This window comes from Lissotriton helveticus, chromosome 3_1, assembly GCF_964261635.1.
Source record: "Lissotriton helveticus chromosome 3_1, aLisHel1.1, whole genome shotgun sequence".
NCBI lineage: Eukaryota > Metazoa > Chordata > Amphibia > Caudata > Salamandridae > Lissotriton > Lissotriton helveticus.
Genome location: NC_136061.1, coordinates 1,347,893,195 through 1,347,913,251, shown reverse-complemented (window position 1 = coordinate 1,347,913,251; position 20,057 = coordinate 1,347,893,195). Strand labels below are relative to the sequence as shown.

General features: G+C 45.1%; 1 protein-coding gene across 3 annotated transcripts in view; it reads right to left on the bottom strand.

The window, feature by feature from the left end:
* LOC144824974 (ATP-dependent RNA helicase DDX25-like) overlaps positions 1–20,057 on the bottom strand; it is a 2,510,053-nt gene that overhangs the window by 1,593,702 nt on the left and 896,294 nt on the right. For all 3 annotated transcript variants that reach the window (XR_013609216.1, XM_078683906.1, XM_078683905.1), the window contains exon 7: positions 16,040–16,154. Coding sequence is in view for 2 of the 3 variants with exons in the window: in XM_078683906.1 (XP_078540032.1) it covers positions 16,040–16,154 (115 nt within the window). In the remaining variant the exon portion in view is untranslated. The remainder of the gene's footprint in view (positions 1–16,039; positions 16,155–20,057) is intronic.

Sequence of the window (20,057 nt, the reverse complement as noted above, 5' to 3'; positions counted from 1 at the left end):
GTTGTACTGACATTGAGGTAATCAGCATAAAGTGTGACCTTACTGTAGGTTTAGTAATTTCAGTCATCTCTCTTTCCATTTCTCGGATCTTTATAAAATTTAGTTTTACCCAGTTGAACAATATTACGAGAATAGAGACAAAGATGAGAAAGATAGAGTAGAAAAGAAAACTAGAGAACTAAAAACGAAGGTTTTGCTACAGCAAGCCTATCCGCCACGTGGTGGTGGTAATCAAAATAATAATGGTCAGAATCACTACCAAAATACTTTTCAGCAGCCTCAACATTATCAGAGAAACTCGCAAAGAGTCGAGTATACTCAACCCCGTGTATCTGTAGGCCCCAACCAGTGTTTATATTGCAAACAAGAGGGTCATTTCAAGTATAATTGTCCTATTCTATTACAACGTGCGAATGGAGTTTCTGGTGTTAGAGGTCGTGGCAGTCAGCAAGCACCTAGAGGTAGAGGGCGTGGAAACGCCCCTCAGAACACACGTCCCCTTCCACCACAAAACTCTATGAACAGGTTTGATCAGCAGAATAACGTATCGGACAGGACAGCTCATTACTACGTTGATGATTATTACACAGAAGATGAGCAGTGGGAGAATAATGATTGCTAGGACAGCCATAGACAAAGAGAGGGAGTTGTTTCAGTTCCAGTAGATCAGAATGGACCTTACGTTGAGGTGATTACATCAGGTGTGTCAGAACCTTTTCTGTTGGATACTGGTGCTACAAAGAGTTCTATTATGCACTCCAAACTCCCTGGCGCACCTTTGTCTGGCGAAATGAACGTTTCTGTAGGTTTTTCTGGCGCCCCAGTTAGAAATCCGATTTCTGACCCTTTATCTCTTTCGGTTGGTCCTTGTGAATTCGAAGCACCCCTTATTCTGACAACAGGTTGTGGTGAAAATTTGCTAGGATTGGATTTGTTAAAAAGATTGTATGCGACTTTGTACTGTTCTCCTTCAGGAGTACAACTTACTTTAGGTAAGAAAGTAGTTTCTCCCATGTATTTGTCGAGAGATGCACTTCCAGCAGAATTGTCATTTCTCCCGGATATTCTTTGGGCCACTGGTCCTAATGATGTAGGGCTTTTAGAAATTCCACCATATGTTGTAACATTGAGAGCCAACGTCAAAATGCCACGAATTCCCCAATACAAAATATCTAATGAGGGTGAAAAAGCTTTGCTAGCCATTGTTTACGAATTGATTGAAAAGGATGTGATTGAAGAAACACGAGGCAACGTTTGCAATAGTCCTGTTCTGCCTGTTTTAAAACGAACTGACCCTTCTCAGCCACCTGTGTACAGATTCGTGATTGATCTTCGAGAAGTGAATAAAATAGTCGTGCCACAATTCCCAGTTGTCCCCGACATTACCACATTATTGACTAGGATTCCAGCTTCTGCTTCATGGTTTTCGGTGATTGACCTAAAGAATGCTTTCTTCAGCATCCCAATTGCTGAGGAGAGCAGGGATATTTTTTCCTTCAGTTTAGGAGGTCGAAGTTTCCGCTTTAAACGCGCTCCTCAAGGCTACTGTGAAAGCCCATCAATATACAGTCAAGCTCTGAAAACACAGCTTGACACGATTGTTTTACCTAAAGGTGCTACTCTTATACAATATGTGGATGATTTGCTCATTTGCTCATTGCTGCAGATACTAAGAAAATTTGTAAAAAGGCCATGTTGACATTATTGCGTCATCTGTGTGATCTGCATCACAAGGTGTCACTTTCCAAGCTTCAATATTGCCGACAAGAAGTGACCTACTTAGGTCACCTCTTATCGAAGGAGGGAAGGAAACTGACCCCAGAAAGAATTCAGGCAATAGCGAAATTGAGTGTGCCAAGAACACAGAGAGAAGTGCGTGCTTTCTTGGGCATTACATCGTACTGTAGACAGTGGATTCCAAACTTTTCGGCCAAACCCTTGGTGGCATTAACGTGTAAAAATACACCCAATCCCATTCTTTGGTCTGAAGAGTGTCAGAAAAGTTTTCTCGAATTACGCACAGCATTATGTTCGGCTCCTGTGTTGGGTATCCCCAACTACAGTAAGCCTTTCACATTGTATGTCCACGAGAAGGAGGGCTGTGCATTGTCTGTGTTGACTCAGTTATTTGGAGGGAGACAGCGGCCATGCGCCTATTTCTCGTCAACTTTGGATCTGGTAGCTAAAGCATTGCCAAGTTGTTTAAGGGCCACAGCAGCTGTTTCTATTCGACAGTCTGCTGGTCTAGTAATGAATAATACACTAATCGTGATGGTCCCGCATGCAGTAGACACATTGTTAAATAGGACCAAGACACAGCACTTAACTAGTGCTCGACTGTCCAGTTACGAATTAACGCTGCTAGCGAGCCATGTGCACATAAAAAGGTGCAGTACCTTAAATCTAGCCACGTTGTTACCAATTGCAGAGGAATCAGATGCTTTAGAACAGCACGATTGTTTCCTCACAACAGAGGAAGAGACAAAAGGGAGAGTGGATTTATTTGACACTCCTCTTGCTGAATGTGATGGTACATTATGGGTGGATGGTTCATGCTTTAAGCTCCCAAATGGGAACGTGACTGCAGCATATGCTGTCACAACTTTGCACACAGTTGTTGAAACTGCACGAGTACCACATGGTTCAGCTCAAGCTGCAGAATTAGTCGCACTCACGAGAGCATGTGTATTGTCCAAAGGAATGAAAGTGAATGTCTACACCGACAGCCAGTATGCTTTTGGCGTGGCTCACAGTTTCGGACGATTGTGGAGAGAACGTGGGTTCCTTACTTCGCATGGAGCTAAGATTCAGCATGGTCAGTTGGTGAATGAGCTTCTTGAATCACTGACCTTGCCTCTGCAAATGGCGATTGTGAAATGTAGTGCTCACAAGAAGGTGACTGATGATGTAGGTCGTGGAAATGCATTTGCTGATGAGATCGCGAAAGAAACGGCAAAGAATGTGATGAGCCGAATGTATGTTGCAGGCCCTGAAAGATGGACTGGTGATGTTGGAATATGTGAGGACACGATAAAAAGTGTGAAGTCCATCCAAGCTGAGGCCACAGAGAAAGAGTTGAGCACGTGGAGAGAGAGTACAGGTAGAATGGATGCAAATGGTTGTTGGATTGAATTGACAGAGCATCAGAGATGGTTGTTACCCGATGCATATGTGCTTGCAGTGGTTACAATGGCTCATGGAATGGCTCATATCAGCGTGAAAGGGATTTGCGAGTTGTTGGCCCCAGTGTGGAAGAATTCAGGGATTCCCAAGTGTGCAGAGAATGTTGTCAAGAATTGCATGGTATGTCTGAAACACAATCCTGGTAGGGGAACCCCAACTCCAGCTGGTCATTTTGCACCTCCTACGTATCCGTTCGAGGTTTTGCAGCTAGATTTCATACACATGGAGAGGTGCAACAACTTAAAATACGTGCTCGTGGTTGTTTGTGCTTTCTCAAGATGGGTAGAAGCCTATCCCCTAAAAGACAATACTGCCTTGTCCACAGCGAAAGCCCTTCTGAAAGAGTACTTCCCCAGGTTTGGAATGCCTAGAATGGTCTGGTCTGACAACTGAAGTGAATTTGTGGGTCGTGTGATGAAGAGTGTGTGAAGGGCTAGGCATTAGGCAGAAGTTCCACGCTGCAAATCACCCCCAATCAGCTGGATTAGTAGAATGTTACAATGGCACTTTAAAACTTAAATTGGCCAAAATCCAAGCGAGCACAGGTCTTAAATGGCCTGACGCTCTACCCTTAGCACTCCTATCCTCCAGAATGACTGTGCATTCGCGAGTGAAACTCAGCCCTTACGAAATTGTCTTTGGCCGGCCAGCCAACATATGGGGAGTGCCTAGACCCACGAAGTTCAGCGAGCTAGAACACCCTATTTTGCTTGATTACTTGTATGAATTGACGGCTAAATTGCGTGTTTTGCATCAACAGGTCCACAACACCCTGCCTACGGTCTCTGAGACTCCAGGCCATTCCATTGTCCCTGGCTCCTGGATACTCGTGAAAAACTTCCAGAGAACAAAGAAGGACCAGCCCAGGTGGACCGGGCCACATCTCGTCCTTCTTTCCACGAGGTCAGCCGTTCGAGTGGAGGGGAAGGCCAACTGGATCCACGGGGTCCACTGCAAAAGAATCCCTTCACCTCCGCCACATGACCAGAGGGTCCAGAAGGGTGTCACTGACTCAGAGCCTACAACTGTGCCACGTGTCCTACCTGTCAGCGATGACCGTGTAAAAGAAACTAACCCTAAATGTGAAAGCGAGGACATTTTTCAAGAGACTGTGCCACCATCAGAGCGATTGAACTTTTTGGAGCCTGAACTCCTGTTTCAGGACCAGACAGTACCAGGAAAAAGACGCTACAATTTGCGACCGAGAAAAACGAACTAACAAAAGTGATTCCTTTTAATGATTTGAGACAAAGACCTATGGACAAATAAATATATCTTTTTCCTCCCAAGTACTGTTTTTGAAAGTACAGCTCTCCCATTTAGGAAACTTGCTTATTTTTGTTTTTCGAACCGCCATCCGAGTGCCGCTGCTAGGGCCGCGGTTGATTAAAGTCTTTTGGGTGCAGCTGACGACGTTAGGTCGGTAGTTCTGGTCAGTCCAAGGGAGTTGCCCTAGACTGACGGAAGCATCCTTTAGCAGAGGCAACCTCCCACCGCGGGCAGCACTTTAGAGAGGATGGAGTTTCCTGATGTGGAGAGACCCGCCAAACCAATGTACTTTAAGCAGAGACTGTGTAACACGATGACAAAGAAAAGTTTTATAATATTGTGTATTTTTATGCTATCCAGCGTAATGATCTTTTTGATAAGTTATGTTTTATTCTCTTTTCATGTAACCTTTGCGCCCACTGCATCACCCATACCTCCTCCTACTGTTTCCTCTCATTCTTTCCACCCTCTGCCTGACCACGAATCAAATAAGAGATTAGAGTTCATTAATAACTCCTTCGTTCAGTTATTACACCAACACCAACTTGTAATGAACACAACTAACTGTTGGGTGTGCGGTCTCATGCCTCACACAACGGATAAAGGTATCCCCTATTTGGTCCTGCCATTGAGTCACAATGGTTCAGTATGGGCATATAGGACAATGTTCATATATGCACGAGAAATCCAACCCCTATGTTCTGTAAAAGACAACCTCAAGACTAGCGCCCTAGTCAAAGGTATAGTTGACATGATCAAGGAAGTAACTTCTTATGAAGATACTCCGGATGATGAGATACTTGCATATGTAGGTTGGAACGTGACCGGATATGGCACTACTTTAAGTGAGAAACAGCAAGCCAAAGATCGTCCCCTATCTGGATCGTACCCCATCAGGGTCACCTGTGTCTGCAAGGTGTTGGCAAGAATCCCAGAGCTCAGCTAGGGAAGAGTATCTGTACAGAAACGTATGTTTTGGGATCTCAGACTTCCCCTGCGTTTTTAGCCGCTAAGGGTACTTATTTCATCTGCCATGATAGAGCCTATACATGGTTGCCCCCTGACTTCTCGGGCTCATGTTTTGTTTCATTCCTGTTACCTCCCACCCACACAGCAGCGGCGGATTACCACCGGACAAGGGTAGTTAGAGGTGTCTTGAGTAAAGAAGACACTGCAGGTCAAGAATTTGGGGACTTTGCAAAGGGTTTTCTTCCGTTCTGGGGATCATGGCTAACAGCAGAAACATAAGGCAATTAACAAGGGTAGTTGAGTCCACCGTGACTGAAACTGCTGGTGCCCTTAGTAACTTGACTGCTGAGCTCCAGTCGGATCGACTTATGACCCTTCAGAACCGGGTCGCTTTGGAGGTTATACTTGCAGACCGAGGTGGAGTATGCAAATTGATCCAGTCTAGTTGTTGCATTTTCTTCCCAGATAATGCTCCAACCGTGTACAGGGCCATCTCCAAACTACATAAGATTTCTGAATCTATTCATGTGGATAAAGGAGATTGGTCGTTAATGGGATGGTTCTGGGAACTGATATCTGCCTGGGGATGGAAAATTCTGATGGTCATTGGGATGGTCTTAGCCATTCTTTTCCTGTTCTGTCTATGCATACAGTGTGCTCCTGCAATATGTGGCCTCTGTGTTACATCATGTGTAAGGAAGCCTGTGTCAAAAGATGAACTAAGTACTAGAATGATGTTACAGCAACATCTCAATGACTTTAGGAATATAGACCTGGACTCAGACTAACATGAGGATAGATTAATTGCCTATGTAAGGGCAAAAGGAGGGATTGAGGTTCTGAAAATCTGGATTCGTATAATCATTCTGGACACGAGAATTAAAACTTTGTCGAAACATGACTAATTTGGTATCAAAAGACCGAGAATGACGAGTACATCATGTACATATATTTTCAGCATATTCGAGTGACGATTTCACCTCGAAATCGTCATTTACATTCTGAACCCTTGGCTTCCATTTATGTGTTGCCCTTTACATAGGCCTTAATCCAGCTGAATTCGATTCCACAAGGACACATACTCCTTAATCGACTTTTCCATGAACTGTACAAGTTGGAACCATTTCCCCAGGCCGAACTTGTTAAGTCAGTTCCCCTCCCAGTGGCCAAGCAAGATAGCATCTAGGCTCAACAAACCATAAAACCATTTCAGCGCGCACACCTGCCATATCTCGCTCACATCTATCTCCACTCTTTTCCTTCACTTACTTTATGGTGGGGAGGTGCCCGTTTTTATTAGGGGTCCAGTGATATCTGATGAAATGTTGGGCCTTGCCAAATGATTTGTTGTAGGCAGCACGAAGTGAAATATGGACATGTCATCATGACTCTGCTTTCTCTTTGTACTAGAAATATGTTAACGATTTACTTTACAACCAAGAATGTTTTGCCTGAAGCCTAAAATTGTGTATAGGAAGAGTAGCCTGACTTTGTAAAAGCGTGCAGTCTCCTGAGAATATACCCGTGTTGTACTTCTAGGACACTTGTTACCTTGGTTGCAGCCAATAAACTAATCTTTGACTTCACCTAGAAGACTCTGAGTTTCTGTAGGTCTGGATCAGGAAGAACCCGAGGTCTCTGGGTGTGTATTCCCTGGCACCGCTGGGTTACCGGTTCTGTGCCGGTTCTTAAAAACCCAGTACCTCAGCATGGCTCTGCTCTGTGGTGGCGGATTATTGGATCACAGTGCTCTGAGGCCTAACGGATGTTCTTGGCTGGGAGGTTACGTCCCCCCCTGGTGGTACCGCTTGTTGTGTTTGAAAGCTCTGGAAGCACAAGAGCTGAGCGATTTTTTTGGGCATGGTTCTCCTGGATGCCAAACGTGACATTGCTGCTAGATGGATGTCCCCTACCCCTCCTACTCTGTCAGGATGACAAGGAGTTGACTGGTGCACACAACATGAGTGGGTGGTTTATGAAGCCAGAGACTCTCCTCGCAAGCATGAACGGGTTTGGGCGAGGTGGTTGGGTCAAGTTGTTTGAAATTATAAATGGTATAGTATCCTGGTTGAGACTCTCTCACTCTACTGTACCACTTGAGTGCTGTTGATCTGTGCAGTCACTGCTTTTTTCTCTGTACCGTGATGCATGTGTGTCTATTCTTCAATTCTTGACACGTTTTGTATTTTAAAATCAATAAAATCTTTTTATCAAAAACAAATTACTGTACTTTACAGCTAAACCTGCACATCTAAAAAGGAACCATTTTTTCACCCTCAAGAGAATATTTTGGACCACTCAAAGTATTGCAAGATTCACACAAAAAAACGAGTTCCGCGATGCATATGTGGCTTCCCTGAAGTTAATTATAAACCGTTTTTTTTACTTGCCCTTCGATTATTAGTTACTGGGAGACCGCAAGTAATCTAATTGTGGAAATTTGGGGAATCACACCCAATGTAAGCTCCCCTCTGGTCTTGCTTAATGTGAATTCTGTAACATACAACCTCCTGGACAGATCTCAGCAGTGTCTGTTGTTTTAGTTATTGCTTCTTGCTAGAAGGGAGATCAGAAAAATTCGCTAAATCCCAAAACTCCCTTCCCTGAGGCATGGCTGATGGCTTCCCATTCAGACTTGTGGGTTAGACCTAGAGAGTTCTCCAGGTAGGGCTGATACTCTCTGGGCTGGGTATTTGAGGTGGAATGGTATGTCGGCTCCAGAAATTCTATTAGTCCCATGATTACACCTAAATACCAAAGCAATCCAGTTCTTATAGCCTGGTCTTTTGTGATGGGGCAAAATACATGAATCAGGCTAGAGCCCGGTTTTCCATTGTATTCCAGCCTGAGATTTCAGTAGGTTCGGTGATATGAAGACAAATAAAAATGAATAGGAGGCTAGGTTGTATCGTACAATAAGGGCCACTGGAATTATGTGGCAGGGGAGGACCAGTTTATGTAGTGAGGTTTACTCATTTGTGCGGCAAAAGAAAGACTTTGTGGCATAATACCTCCAAATTCTGTTATAATATTACCTCATTATTTTGTCGTTATTTATATGCTACTACTATCTGGGCAAAGGTTTCACCTCATTAGTACCAGTCTGACACGCAAATGAAGCAATAAGCAACAGAAAGATAACCAGTCAATCTTTGCGAAGGGTCTTCCACTGCGCAGCAAAAAGTATTGTCGTAACGTTTGAGCAGTTTGAGATAGAAATAATTATTTTTGTTATAATCCGAAGATTATACACCAGATAATGTATGTGGCAAATGCAGCAAATCCATAACTATGCAGAAAACACCACAGTCACAACATTGCATAATTCCAGTAGCTCTGGGTATTCTGAGTGAATTCCTGAGAGATGTAACAGTAAAAGTCAGGGAGAAATGTAAAACAAACAGGGTTACTGCTCGATAATAAAGGCTGTTATTAGTGTTGCACTTAAAAAGCACTAGCATAAGTGAATTACCGACACAAGTTACTGCATTTTAAATACCCGTATCAACCTGTACAACAGGCCTTACAAATAACAAAGACGTTGTGACTGTCCTAAGTGGAGGGCGCTGCATGCCAATTTCATACACCCAGTGTGGCTCATGCCAGAGTTATCTAGGGTCTGGTGTTTGACAAACAATCAACCATAGTTGATTTTTGCTTGGAAAAGAAGTTTGAGCTAGCCTTGCTGGGGCATATTGCTCCATCCCCAATCCATAAGTAAATTTACGCAACAGTCAAGTGTAGAGATGTTGTCACATGGTACACGGGTCCTGACTGTCAGGAATAAGCCTGGATCAAACACATGACTGCATGCAACAATAGAGCAGAATTATACGCTACTCTCCAACACCAGAAGTCACAGCCTAAGAACATCTGAGTTCAACAGAGTGCTTACTTTACAACTGAAACTGGTGAAGGTGACTGGTCAGTAACAGCAAATAAAAGTATGGATCAATACAAATAGGGCCAAATGTGGTACTATGAGTTTAACTATAAGGTATGATAAAATGATTACTGTATTCTATTGATGTGGCTACACAAATACTATTAAAGTTAGAATTTTAAGTTGATAATATTGTGCGATATTGTAAATCTGTGCATGCAAGACAGCACTTATGCAATTGGTAATGGTTTGGTATGTTTTACTAAATTAAAATGATTACATATATATTCTAAGGCAGATACAATTAAAGGCTGCTACTATTACAGGACGATTTGTGGATCCCTGCAGATTCCTGAGATTTCCCTGAAGAAATGTAGGGAAAGGGTGAGCTTTTAGAAAAAGTTTGTTTTTAAAGGCTTTCTGGATACTAAAAAGTCATGGGATCCAGGCAAGTTACACCACCCTATCCTGCGAGTCTAGTTTTCAGAAATGTATGGGTTTAGAAAGTTTCCCTACGTGTAGGCATACCATATGTCCAAGTACTGCAACCATCACATCACCAAGAAGAATGAAATTCGAGGAACAAATCTTGATGCCTCCTCGTTGCATTAGTGGACCTTTCCTTTCACAAAAGATTAGCTCACTCACACAAATAGGGAAACCATTTAAATCGAGACGAGTGTGGGAATACAGAACAGTGGAACAATTGTTATTATATACAAAATGTCATCCTGTTTTTGAATTCCAAATTTATGACAATGGTGAAGAACAAATACATTCTGCAAGATACCCTTTAAATCAGGGTATTTTGGGTAGCCCTAAATGCAGAGTCATTCAACAACCCACTATTTCTAAACTCAGATTAGTGGGCACAGCTTTCCTTTATACCCATTGTAGAAATTGGGGTCTCTAGTTGGCAAGGGTTTGCACCTTTGTCCAAGAAGGGACCCTTCCTTCTAGTCAGGATAAGGGAGTTACACTCCTAAAATAACCCCTGCTCACCCCCTTGGTAGCTTGGCACGAGCAGTCAGGCTTATCTTATGTAGGAGAGTAGGGTCTGCTTTCCTATGGTTACCCCATTTTTTTTGCTTTTTGCTTCACTGGTTTTCGACTTAATGTGGCTGTGGGCCTGCTAATCAGACCCACAGCCCTGCTGTTCTCTCTCTAAAATTCACACCATGTACTTTAGGTACATCACCAATTGGGATTTGGGTCACTCTTATGAGTCCCTGTACAGTGTACTATAGGTACCCAGGGCATAGGTGCACCCACGGCCTACCAGGGGCTGCAGCATATCTTTTGCCACCCCTGGCTGGCCATCCAAACTGACACAACTGGCTGATCACTCAGCTGGGGCAAGGTCGTGTAATCACCCCTTGCTTAGATATAGTATTCCTATGTCTAACCTTATAGCTACACACATATGCACCTATAAGTCACTCCTATGGCAGGCCTTAACAATCCTGAAGGCAGAGTGCTTGGTTTTATGTGAGATGGTGCTCTAGCATGAGCTGAGCCTGTCTGCAGCTTTCTGAACCATGTCCTTATAGCTGTTCTAGGATATTGCCATACCATATACTCTTAAGTGCATTATGAACCTCGAGGTCAGATGCTAACTTTAGTTTGGCTTTATCAAAACATGTCGTGTAAGGTGTCATACGCTTTGGAATACTACCCCCTCGCCAATTCTGGCGACGGGGGAAGCATTTCATCCTTCTAGAGGGAGAAGACATGTTACTTCTATTAATCCTGGTTAAAGTTAACCATAGCCTCAGCATCACAAAATGGATGCTGTTGCCACAGATACAAGTCTGACCTCCTGCTGCTGGGAGTCCTTCCAGCAAAGGAGGCTTGGACATTCCTGTCACAAGGAGGTGCTAGCACCACCCCAGACAGGCTATAGTGTATTGGGCCAGGGAGGGCTGAATGAAACGAGACACTGCCTGGGGCATACAAGGTGTCCAGTTCAAACCGGTGCTGGGGCACTCCAGCCCCAGCTCTGGCGCGAAACTGGACAAAGGGAAAGGGGTGTAACCACCCCCTTCCTGGGTCCCACCCATAAGAGGGACCTAGCAGGTAATCCAGCCCCTAGATTTGGTATATAGGTAGGAGCTGAGTCCCAAGACTTTAGATTTATCCTGACCAACTCTGATATGAAACTCTGGACCCTTCGACATCCTACTCGACGTAGAAGACTGAAGAATCTCCCTTTTGGTCAAGGAGTGACCACCCTGTGCAAGCAGGCACCATCAAGCGCTCAACAGTTTGCTTTGTCGTTGCTCCCGCCGGAGCCCGAACACAGAGCCTGACAAGACCCTGACTTCCAGACTTCCTTCAGCCCGATCCACAGCCACAGCAAAGCTGAGACCCGTGGAGGCGACGCGAGACGTGGGACCGGCCATCTTGGAAAGCCAGCGAGACGCTTTCCGTGCAGCTTCTGAGGCACCCTCGAAGTTGTGCATTGGGGATTGAGAAGCCCCAGCCCAGAGCATCCTTTGAACCAAAGATCACCTCTCCACACTCACCGAGTGCTGCGTGAGGCCCTTTTGCATTTTCCTGCTCGATGCGTCTGTTGGCTAGTGGCCTCTGTGACGACGAAATCTGAAATTTACACCGCTGGTCTGGTTGCTCCAGACTGGCTCTTGCTTCCCTACGAAGGAGGAGCCCCCCAGTCCTTGCTGGTCTGAGTAAGAAACCATCTTCGATTCCTCCGTGGGTTGCATTTGCCAAGGCCTGTTGATTCCGAATCGAGAACCAACACCGCCAACAGCGAGAGCCTATGTGGGACAGTCCGTGCCCAGCTCCTGGTCATCGTCGACACCTCCTGGTCCACGTGGCAGCAGAGACCAGCTTCGCAACATGACCTGATTGCTGCCCGACATCGCCTGGTTCCTTCCTGGTTCCATCCTGGTCACTGGCTAGTGACCCCGACTCTGTCCCCTCTGCTTTCAGGTACTCTTCATCCTTGATCCGCCCTTGGATCCAACCGGACTCTTCTCTCCTGGTCGCCTGCAGCATCTTTTCTCCAAGGCTCCATAGAACTCCACGACGAAACCCGACACACTTTGACACCTATGCACCCGCTTCCTGTGGGTGAGCTAACGCGAGTACTGCTGTGCTCCTGTGAAGGTTATCACTCCTAGTGTCCTAGTTATAAGTAGTTAGTTTCTAGTACAGTCGGAAGACTCCTAAAACTTTAACTTTCTAACTTTACGCACCCATTGACTTCTATGTGTGCATGCGTGTGCATTTAGACACTGCACCCGCATCCCGTGGGCCTCCTGCTCCCTAACTATTGTTAGTCCAGTGTAGCCCCAGCGATTCCCAAGGCCCTAGACCTTACCATTGTTCGTGACGTGGTTCTTATACCACTATTTTAGTATATGGTTTAGCGGGCCACCAGGGCCTATCCATATTTGTGCAACTTTTGTATGATATATTAAGTTACTTGTTATGCGCTTGTGCTTCGGTGCTCATAAAGAGTTCAGGGGATTGATTTAGAAGTAAATACATATATATTTTGAATATATAACCTGTGTGGTGTCCTTTCATTTGGTATTAAAAGGATTGCATATGGTAAAACAGCTGCCTTCACATGCCCTCTTGAGTTTAGCCTGAGACTGCTTTTGTCCATGCTACCACTAGGATAGCTGGTCTATAAGGTTGACTTTACAACCATCACAATAAGGGTTGTTTGGACTGGTGCAAGGTGCACACTAGAATAGTGAACATCATATTCCAGGCCAACTTCTCACATCTTAGAAGCAGTGTGTAAAGCATTTGCACATAACCAACAGTAACACAGAGAAAGCACTACAAAAAGACCCCACACTAGTTTAGAAAATATCAAATTTTTTATATACTCAAAGCAAGACCAGAAACGATAAAGAATCCACAATACAGTATTTGAAAAGTAGATACTTTGCACGATGTCTTCTAAACTGCAGAAATAACTCAAAAAAACAGTTCCTATGAGTCAGTAGCTCCATCCGGGGCTACTGCGAGGCTGAAAACAACACAGTCTAAGAGTTCAAGCCGACCGAGTCGGTACAGGCCAGCAAAAGCATGAACAGACTCTGTCACAGTACCTTTCTTGTTGCGGCTTACATGGAGGTGTGAGACGGTCGTGGCAACCGTCCCGGTTGCGTTGCAAAATGTAAGCGGCGCAGGGCGCGGTGTCCTCTCGATGCGGTGCAGGCAGCGGCTCGGTGACAATCATTCAGACGGCATCGGTGAGACCAAGGCTTATGGTGCAGGGCGAGACGGTGCTCGATGCGGTGCTGGCAGGTTGTGATGCAGGTGACAGCCAGTGTGCAGGAGCTGGTGTCGGTCGGCCCAGATGGGGAGTGTAGGACGAGGCAGTGCGTCATGAAACTTTACCCGCGGTGCCTCCAACCATGATGCAGTCACAGGTGTCGAGTCAGCAGCAGTGACAGCATCGGGGAGACCAGGATGGCGAAGTGAAGCAAGGCTGTGCGTACTGCAGTGCCCACAGATCACTGAGCAAGCAGCGGCTCGGTGGCAGCGGCAGTCGTCGTCAGTGAGACTAGAGTTGCGGTGCGAGATATGGACGGTGTGGTCTGCGGTGCTGTCAGGACACATAGCCAGCAACGGAGTCGGTGACTGAGTCAGTTGCCGTTCCCTTCTAAGTAGCAACTGAAACAGCGGTTCCAGAAGCAGTACTCAGAGGTTGGTGAGGTTGTTGCAGTCCCTGAGACTTCAGTACAGGAGGCCAGCTCGATTTCAGGCCCTTTGAGATACTCAGCACAAATAAAGAAAGTTCAGTCCAGTCCTTTCACTGCCCAAGACAGAAGCAGCAACTGCAGGCCAACCCAAAAAGCAACAACACAGCAAAGGGGCAGTACTCCTCCTGGCAGCTCTTCTACTTGGCAGGTTACTTGATTCCAGCGAGTTCTAAAGTTTAGGGGTTTGGGACCAACTTTTTATAGCCCAAAATCCTTTGTCCTCTCAGGCAGAGAGCATCTGTGCCCAGCCAGAACCAGTTCGGTCTTCTCTGGTGCAGCTTCCTGGCAGGAGGTGGAGGTGGAGACAGTATTGTAACAGGCAGACAGGGCTTATTCAGGTGCAAGGAAAATCTTCTCCCACCACTCTATATGCAGACCAGGCCTATTCAGTTGCTAGTGAAAACTCCTACTACTACTCTGAATGCAGTCCAGGTCTATTCAGCCCAGCCTGACTCATTCAGGAAAGGTAGGACACACATCAACCCCCCAGTGGCCGTCTAAGAGAATGTACCTCCCCAACCGCTGTCACTCCAAAGCCAGACAGTCACTACACATCCTAGCAGAGGCACACAGGATGGCTAAACAAGAAATACCTACTTTCAAACGGTGGTATTTTCAAACACAGAATGTAAAAATCACCTTTACTAAAAAATGCATCTTTAGATTCTGAGTTCAAGCATACTAAACTTTATTTTCCTATATGGTCTCAATGGGAAGTTATTTTTATAAGATGTTATAAATTATCTCGCATACTTTCACATGGGCCAGATAGCCTTTTTCAATAGTGAAAAAGTAAATTGGCAGTATTTCACTATCGGGACATGCAACACACATCCGGGAAAATCCTACCTTTCACATGCACTTCACCCTTCCCACAGGGGCTACACCTTAGGGGTGGCTTGCATGTAAGAAAAGGGAAGGAAAGTGTAGGGCCTAGCAAGTGGGTGCACTTTCCAAGTCGACATGGCAGTTACAAAATGTGCTCTGACTCTGCAGTGGCCGGTCTGGATTACCTTTTCAGGGCTACTCATGTGGGTGGCACAATCAGTGCTGTTGGCCCACTAGTAGAATTTGATTTAAAGACCCTGGCTCATTCAGTGCAGTTTACTAATGACTTCAAGTAAATCAAATATGCCAATCATGGAAACACCAATCCATAACACAATGTACACAGAGAGCATATGCACTTTAGCACTGGTAAAGGGCCCAGAGTCCTAAAACCCACAACAGCAGGTCAGGAAAAAAATAGGAGGACGTATCAAAAACTTTGGAGATAACCCTACAAAAAGGACCATTTCCAACACCCATTTTTCATTTATAAGATATTACCTTATAAATAGATGCACGGTTGGTACACTATGAAAAATATATTAAGCTTTAGCTCGGTTGCTGGCTATGGAAAATTCATGTTTTCAGACAACAAACAAATTCTATATATATATCATGCGTTTGGCAGAGTCTGGTGGATTCAACAGTATGCTACTCTTAAAAATAGGAAATATTGACTATCACTTACAAAATTGCAAAAACTGTGGTAAAAAGTATTGAAAATTAGGATTTTTAAAAAAAACTTTGCCAGTTACTGAAAGCTGGGAAGAGGGTGATCTTAGCACAGCAAACCATTTGTTGATGCCCTTTTTAGATTAAAAAAAAAACACTTTTATGCACAGGACTCTAATCCCATTAAAAAAAAAGGTTACAGTTCCCTCCTGCGAAAGCTAGATACTGTAAGAATCTCCAACATATGGTTGGAAGAACACACACATTTGGCCTTCATATCTTTTGTGAAAAGCGTTATGAAGGTTCAAGCATGAACATCTCAAGCATCAAAAACAGCAGCTCAGCACTGGTGTGAACGGGAGAGATAGTGGAAGTGACGCTTCAGCGGGTTAAGAAATTTCAAAACATTGAATTGAAAGAGCCTCTGCAACCTACTGATCTTTAACTAAACTGTAGATTACAAACCATATAATCCAAAGTTTACACTTACGTCTGTTTCCTCGCACTGCATAAACGACTTTGATTTCTGTGCAGAACTTTCCCATTTGTTCGATTACACTTCCAGTCTGCAACGCCAGCTCAAAGGTGGGGCACAGGCAGAGGCACTTTTGGGTTACAAAATGGAAAATAAATAGTATGAATGTGTTTATTATAGATATACAAATCAAAATATAAATTTCTTCCTGACATTAATACTGAGAAATAATAAAGTACACATATCTATAAAAACTGATAATTTGCAAAGAAGTTGGTCAGAGAGTAACAGTCACTAAATTCTTGTGGACGAGTACTATAGAACATTTTCTTTTAATTTAACGAAAACATTTTTCCTGCCATGAAGCATATCATCTCTGTTGGAATGCTGCTAGCACAGTCTACTCATAGGACATACTCCTGAACTCAACTTTTCTGTTTCATGGATATCAGGCTTCAGTCTGCTCTTATTTTTAATTAAGGTAGACTGACAAATTACAGTCCAAATGTAACAGTATCAACAACGTATTCCGTTCCATTGGGGGTCCTTTTTAGTATATTAAAAATCCAGCAACAATAAGGTCAATGGGAGTATTAGCTCAAGGGAGCACAAGCCCTCACCCACCGTAGGGTGGCATGCTTCCTCATTAGGCCATTGCTGCAATGACGGAAAGGCCCCTCAAGTGGGATCTTTGCCAGTAGATAAGTGTGAAACGACTGTCATCCCTTCCACTGAGTATTACAGGCGATAATTTTGAGTGCACTGAGGGACAGTACGTATTACAAAATCATTAACCACGATTACTCCTCTATACTTCAATAGAAGATCCGGATACTGTATAAAGCTGAGGTGTCTGGATTGATTACTAAGGAGTATATTATATTATACTGTATATTATGAAATAAGTGTTTTTTTATATTGTACATAAATGTTTTATTGCTTTTATGATTTTAACGAATCGAATAAAGTGCAATTGACTGACTGATTACTAAGGAGGAAGCAGATTTCCTCATTAACCAACAACCCAGAACACTGTATTTCTACTACCATACTAAAATCCACAAAGAGAAGTGACCATCACTGGGGAAGCATACTATTTCAGGGATTGGGTCTCTTCTTGCGCCACTCCCCAAATTTTGGGATAAAAGACCGGTTGTTAAGAGGACCTGATGGTGCAGGGTTTTGAGAAGATAAAACCTGCTTGGTTTAACTCCCCAGTAACTTTTACTAATAATGTGTTGTGAAAATTATGTTATGTTATTAGACATTTGTATCGCGCGCGGATTCTCAAGAGTGTCCCGGCGCAGAGGTGAACCATAACAGCGAGCAGCATATTTAGATGGGTTGGTTTAAAAGGAAGGTCTTCAACTGTTTCTAAAATAGCATGGTGTCCTGGATGTTGCACAGCTCCAGAGGGAGGGAATTCCAGGCCTCTGCAGCCTTAACAGAGGGGGAGCTACCCCCTAGGCGAACCCTGCGAAAGGGGGGAACGGTGGTCAGGCGCAGAGTGGTAGAGCGGAGACTTCTACGAGGCGTGTATAAGGAAAAACGCCTCTGGAGGTAAACCGGGCCGAGACCATGCAGGGCTCTATGAGCCAGTGTAAGGGCCTTGAACTGGATACGGTGGGCAACAGGCAGCCAGTGCAAGTCTCGTAAGTGCTGCTTCATGCTTGCGCGCCCAGCAATTTGCAGCAAAACCCTGGCGGCCGCATTCTGAATTACTTGCAGTTTCTTTGACCGATATCTCAGGAGTCCAATATACAAGCCATTGGCATAGTCAATACGGGACAGGATAAGTGCCCGAGTGACCATTTCCCTGGCCGATCTAGGTAACAAGGGGAAGAACTTCCTGAGAGATTTCAGGATACTGAAGCACACCCTTGCCAGTCGCTTTATCTGAGCAGTGAAACTAAGATCTTCCTCGAACCAAATACCCAGATTTTTAGCAGGGTTACCAGATGACAGAGGCTGGGGGTACTCTGAGGTCCATAGAGTCTCTTTAAAGAACAGAGGGAAAGGGCCATGAAGGAGAACCTCCGACTTACCCTCATTACACTTCAGCTGTGCCCGGGCCAGCCAACCAAAGACCGCTGCAAGGCAGCGCTGGGCTGCTGAAGGGGATATTTCACCTTCCTTCCATGTAAAGAGGAGCGGAGTGTCATCCGCATATGCGATGACTTTTGCCCCCAGCTCCTCTGCAAGGAAGATCAGGGGGGTAACAAACGTTAAAGAGCAGGGGGCTCAAAGTCGAGCCCTGCGGAACACCAGTAGCCACTATCCGGGGGGTAGAAGAAAAAGGAGGCATCCAGACCTGCTGAGTACGATCCACTAGGAAGGATTCAAGCCACTTCCAGACCTGCCCAGACACGCCAATGTGAGAGAGCCTAGAAAGGAGTTGTTGGTGAGGGACCGTATCGAAGGCGGCAGAGGGGTCCAATAAAATCAGGGCCGCTCTGCCGCCCCCATCCAAACACTCCCTTATGTCTTCTTCTCATATTTCCACAAGAGCGGTCTCGGTGCTATAAGAGGCTCTAAATCCGGATTGAGCAGGATGGAGAGCACCGGATGACTCAACAAAAGTGGATAGCTGCCTCAAAACTGCTTTCTCACATATCTTGGCCACCGCCAGAAGAAGAGAAATAGGGCGATAGCTGGCAGCGATGTTTGGATCTAAGGAGGGCTTCTTCAGAAGAGGTATAAGTTAAGCCTCCTTCTAAACCTTGGGAACAAAGCCGGTCTGAAGTGATAGATTTATAATAGCATTCACCTCCGGATTAACTACCTCAGCAACCTCAGCAAGCAGCCTAGCAGGACACGGATCAGAGGGAGATCCGGATTTGAGTTATGAAAGGATAGAAAGAGAGTCCGTCAGAGTAATCTGCAAAAAGGCCATCAGTGAGGGAGCGGGCAGAGGGGGAACTGGTGGACTCGAAGTGTGGGCATCGGCCTGCCCTGCGCAGTCCGACCCTAATGAATCCTGTATAACCTGGATTTTATCAATAAAAAAGTCTGACAGTTTCTCACACCACTCTGCCGAGACGGGCAGGTCCATCCGCTCTGCACTAGGAGCCGGCAATACACTCAGCGAAGAAAAGGCTTTAAGCCTCCATAATAGCTCCATAATACTCCCTCTGGGCCTTTCTAAGTGCAACTTTCGCCAATGGGCACTAATTTGACCTCCAACAGCAGGAGTGTTTTAGTGCTCTAAGGTTGCTGGAATACCATGGTTTGGACGGCGCATTTCTAACGCGCCTGTCGGGGAGGGGTAACAGACTCTACAGCCTGGGTAATCCAGTTAGTGAAATTCATTATGGCTCCCTCCAGTGTCATATTGGCAGAAGGCCGGGAATTAGACAAGACCCTGCCAAAGACGGAAGCGTCAATCCTCTGAGAGGGTCTGCTTTGAGAAGACTTTTTAAAAAGCACAGGTTTGACAATGGACCAGGAGAACTGAATAGGGAAATGAACAGACCAGGGTATTTGAAGAGGATGAATGCCAGACAAAGGAAAGTTAGAGCACACCAAATCTAGGATATGCCCCCCAATGTGCGTGGGGGAGTTAATCCATTGATTAAGTTGTGCCATTTTCAGGGAGTCCTTCAGTTCAGTCGTATCGGCCCCAGACGGGCAGTCAAAATGTATGTTAAAATCCCCCAGTAATAGAAAGCTGGAGAAGCGTACAGCCCTAGGGACAATGATCTCATCGAGAGCTTTCAAGAAAGCTCCAGAGGAGCATGGGGGCCTATATACAAGTGTCCCCCCTAGAGTGCAGTGTGGGGTGAGAGAAATATAGAAATCCAGTAATTCACCCCCCTCAATTCCTAGGGAGACTTCATGGACCAAAGTCCAGGAGTCTCTATACACCACTGCTAGGCCTCCACCCCTGCCAGCCTTCCTATCTGCCCTTGTAATTTTAAACCCTCTGGGGATAGCCAACTCTACCATAGAGGCAGAAGATTCATTGAACCAGGTCTCAGTCACAAACAGGAGATCATACTGGTCCTCGGAAAGGAGCTCATAAAAATCTGGGGCA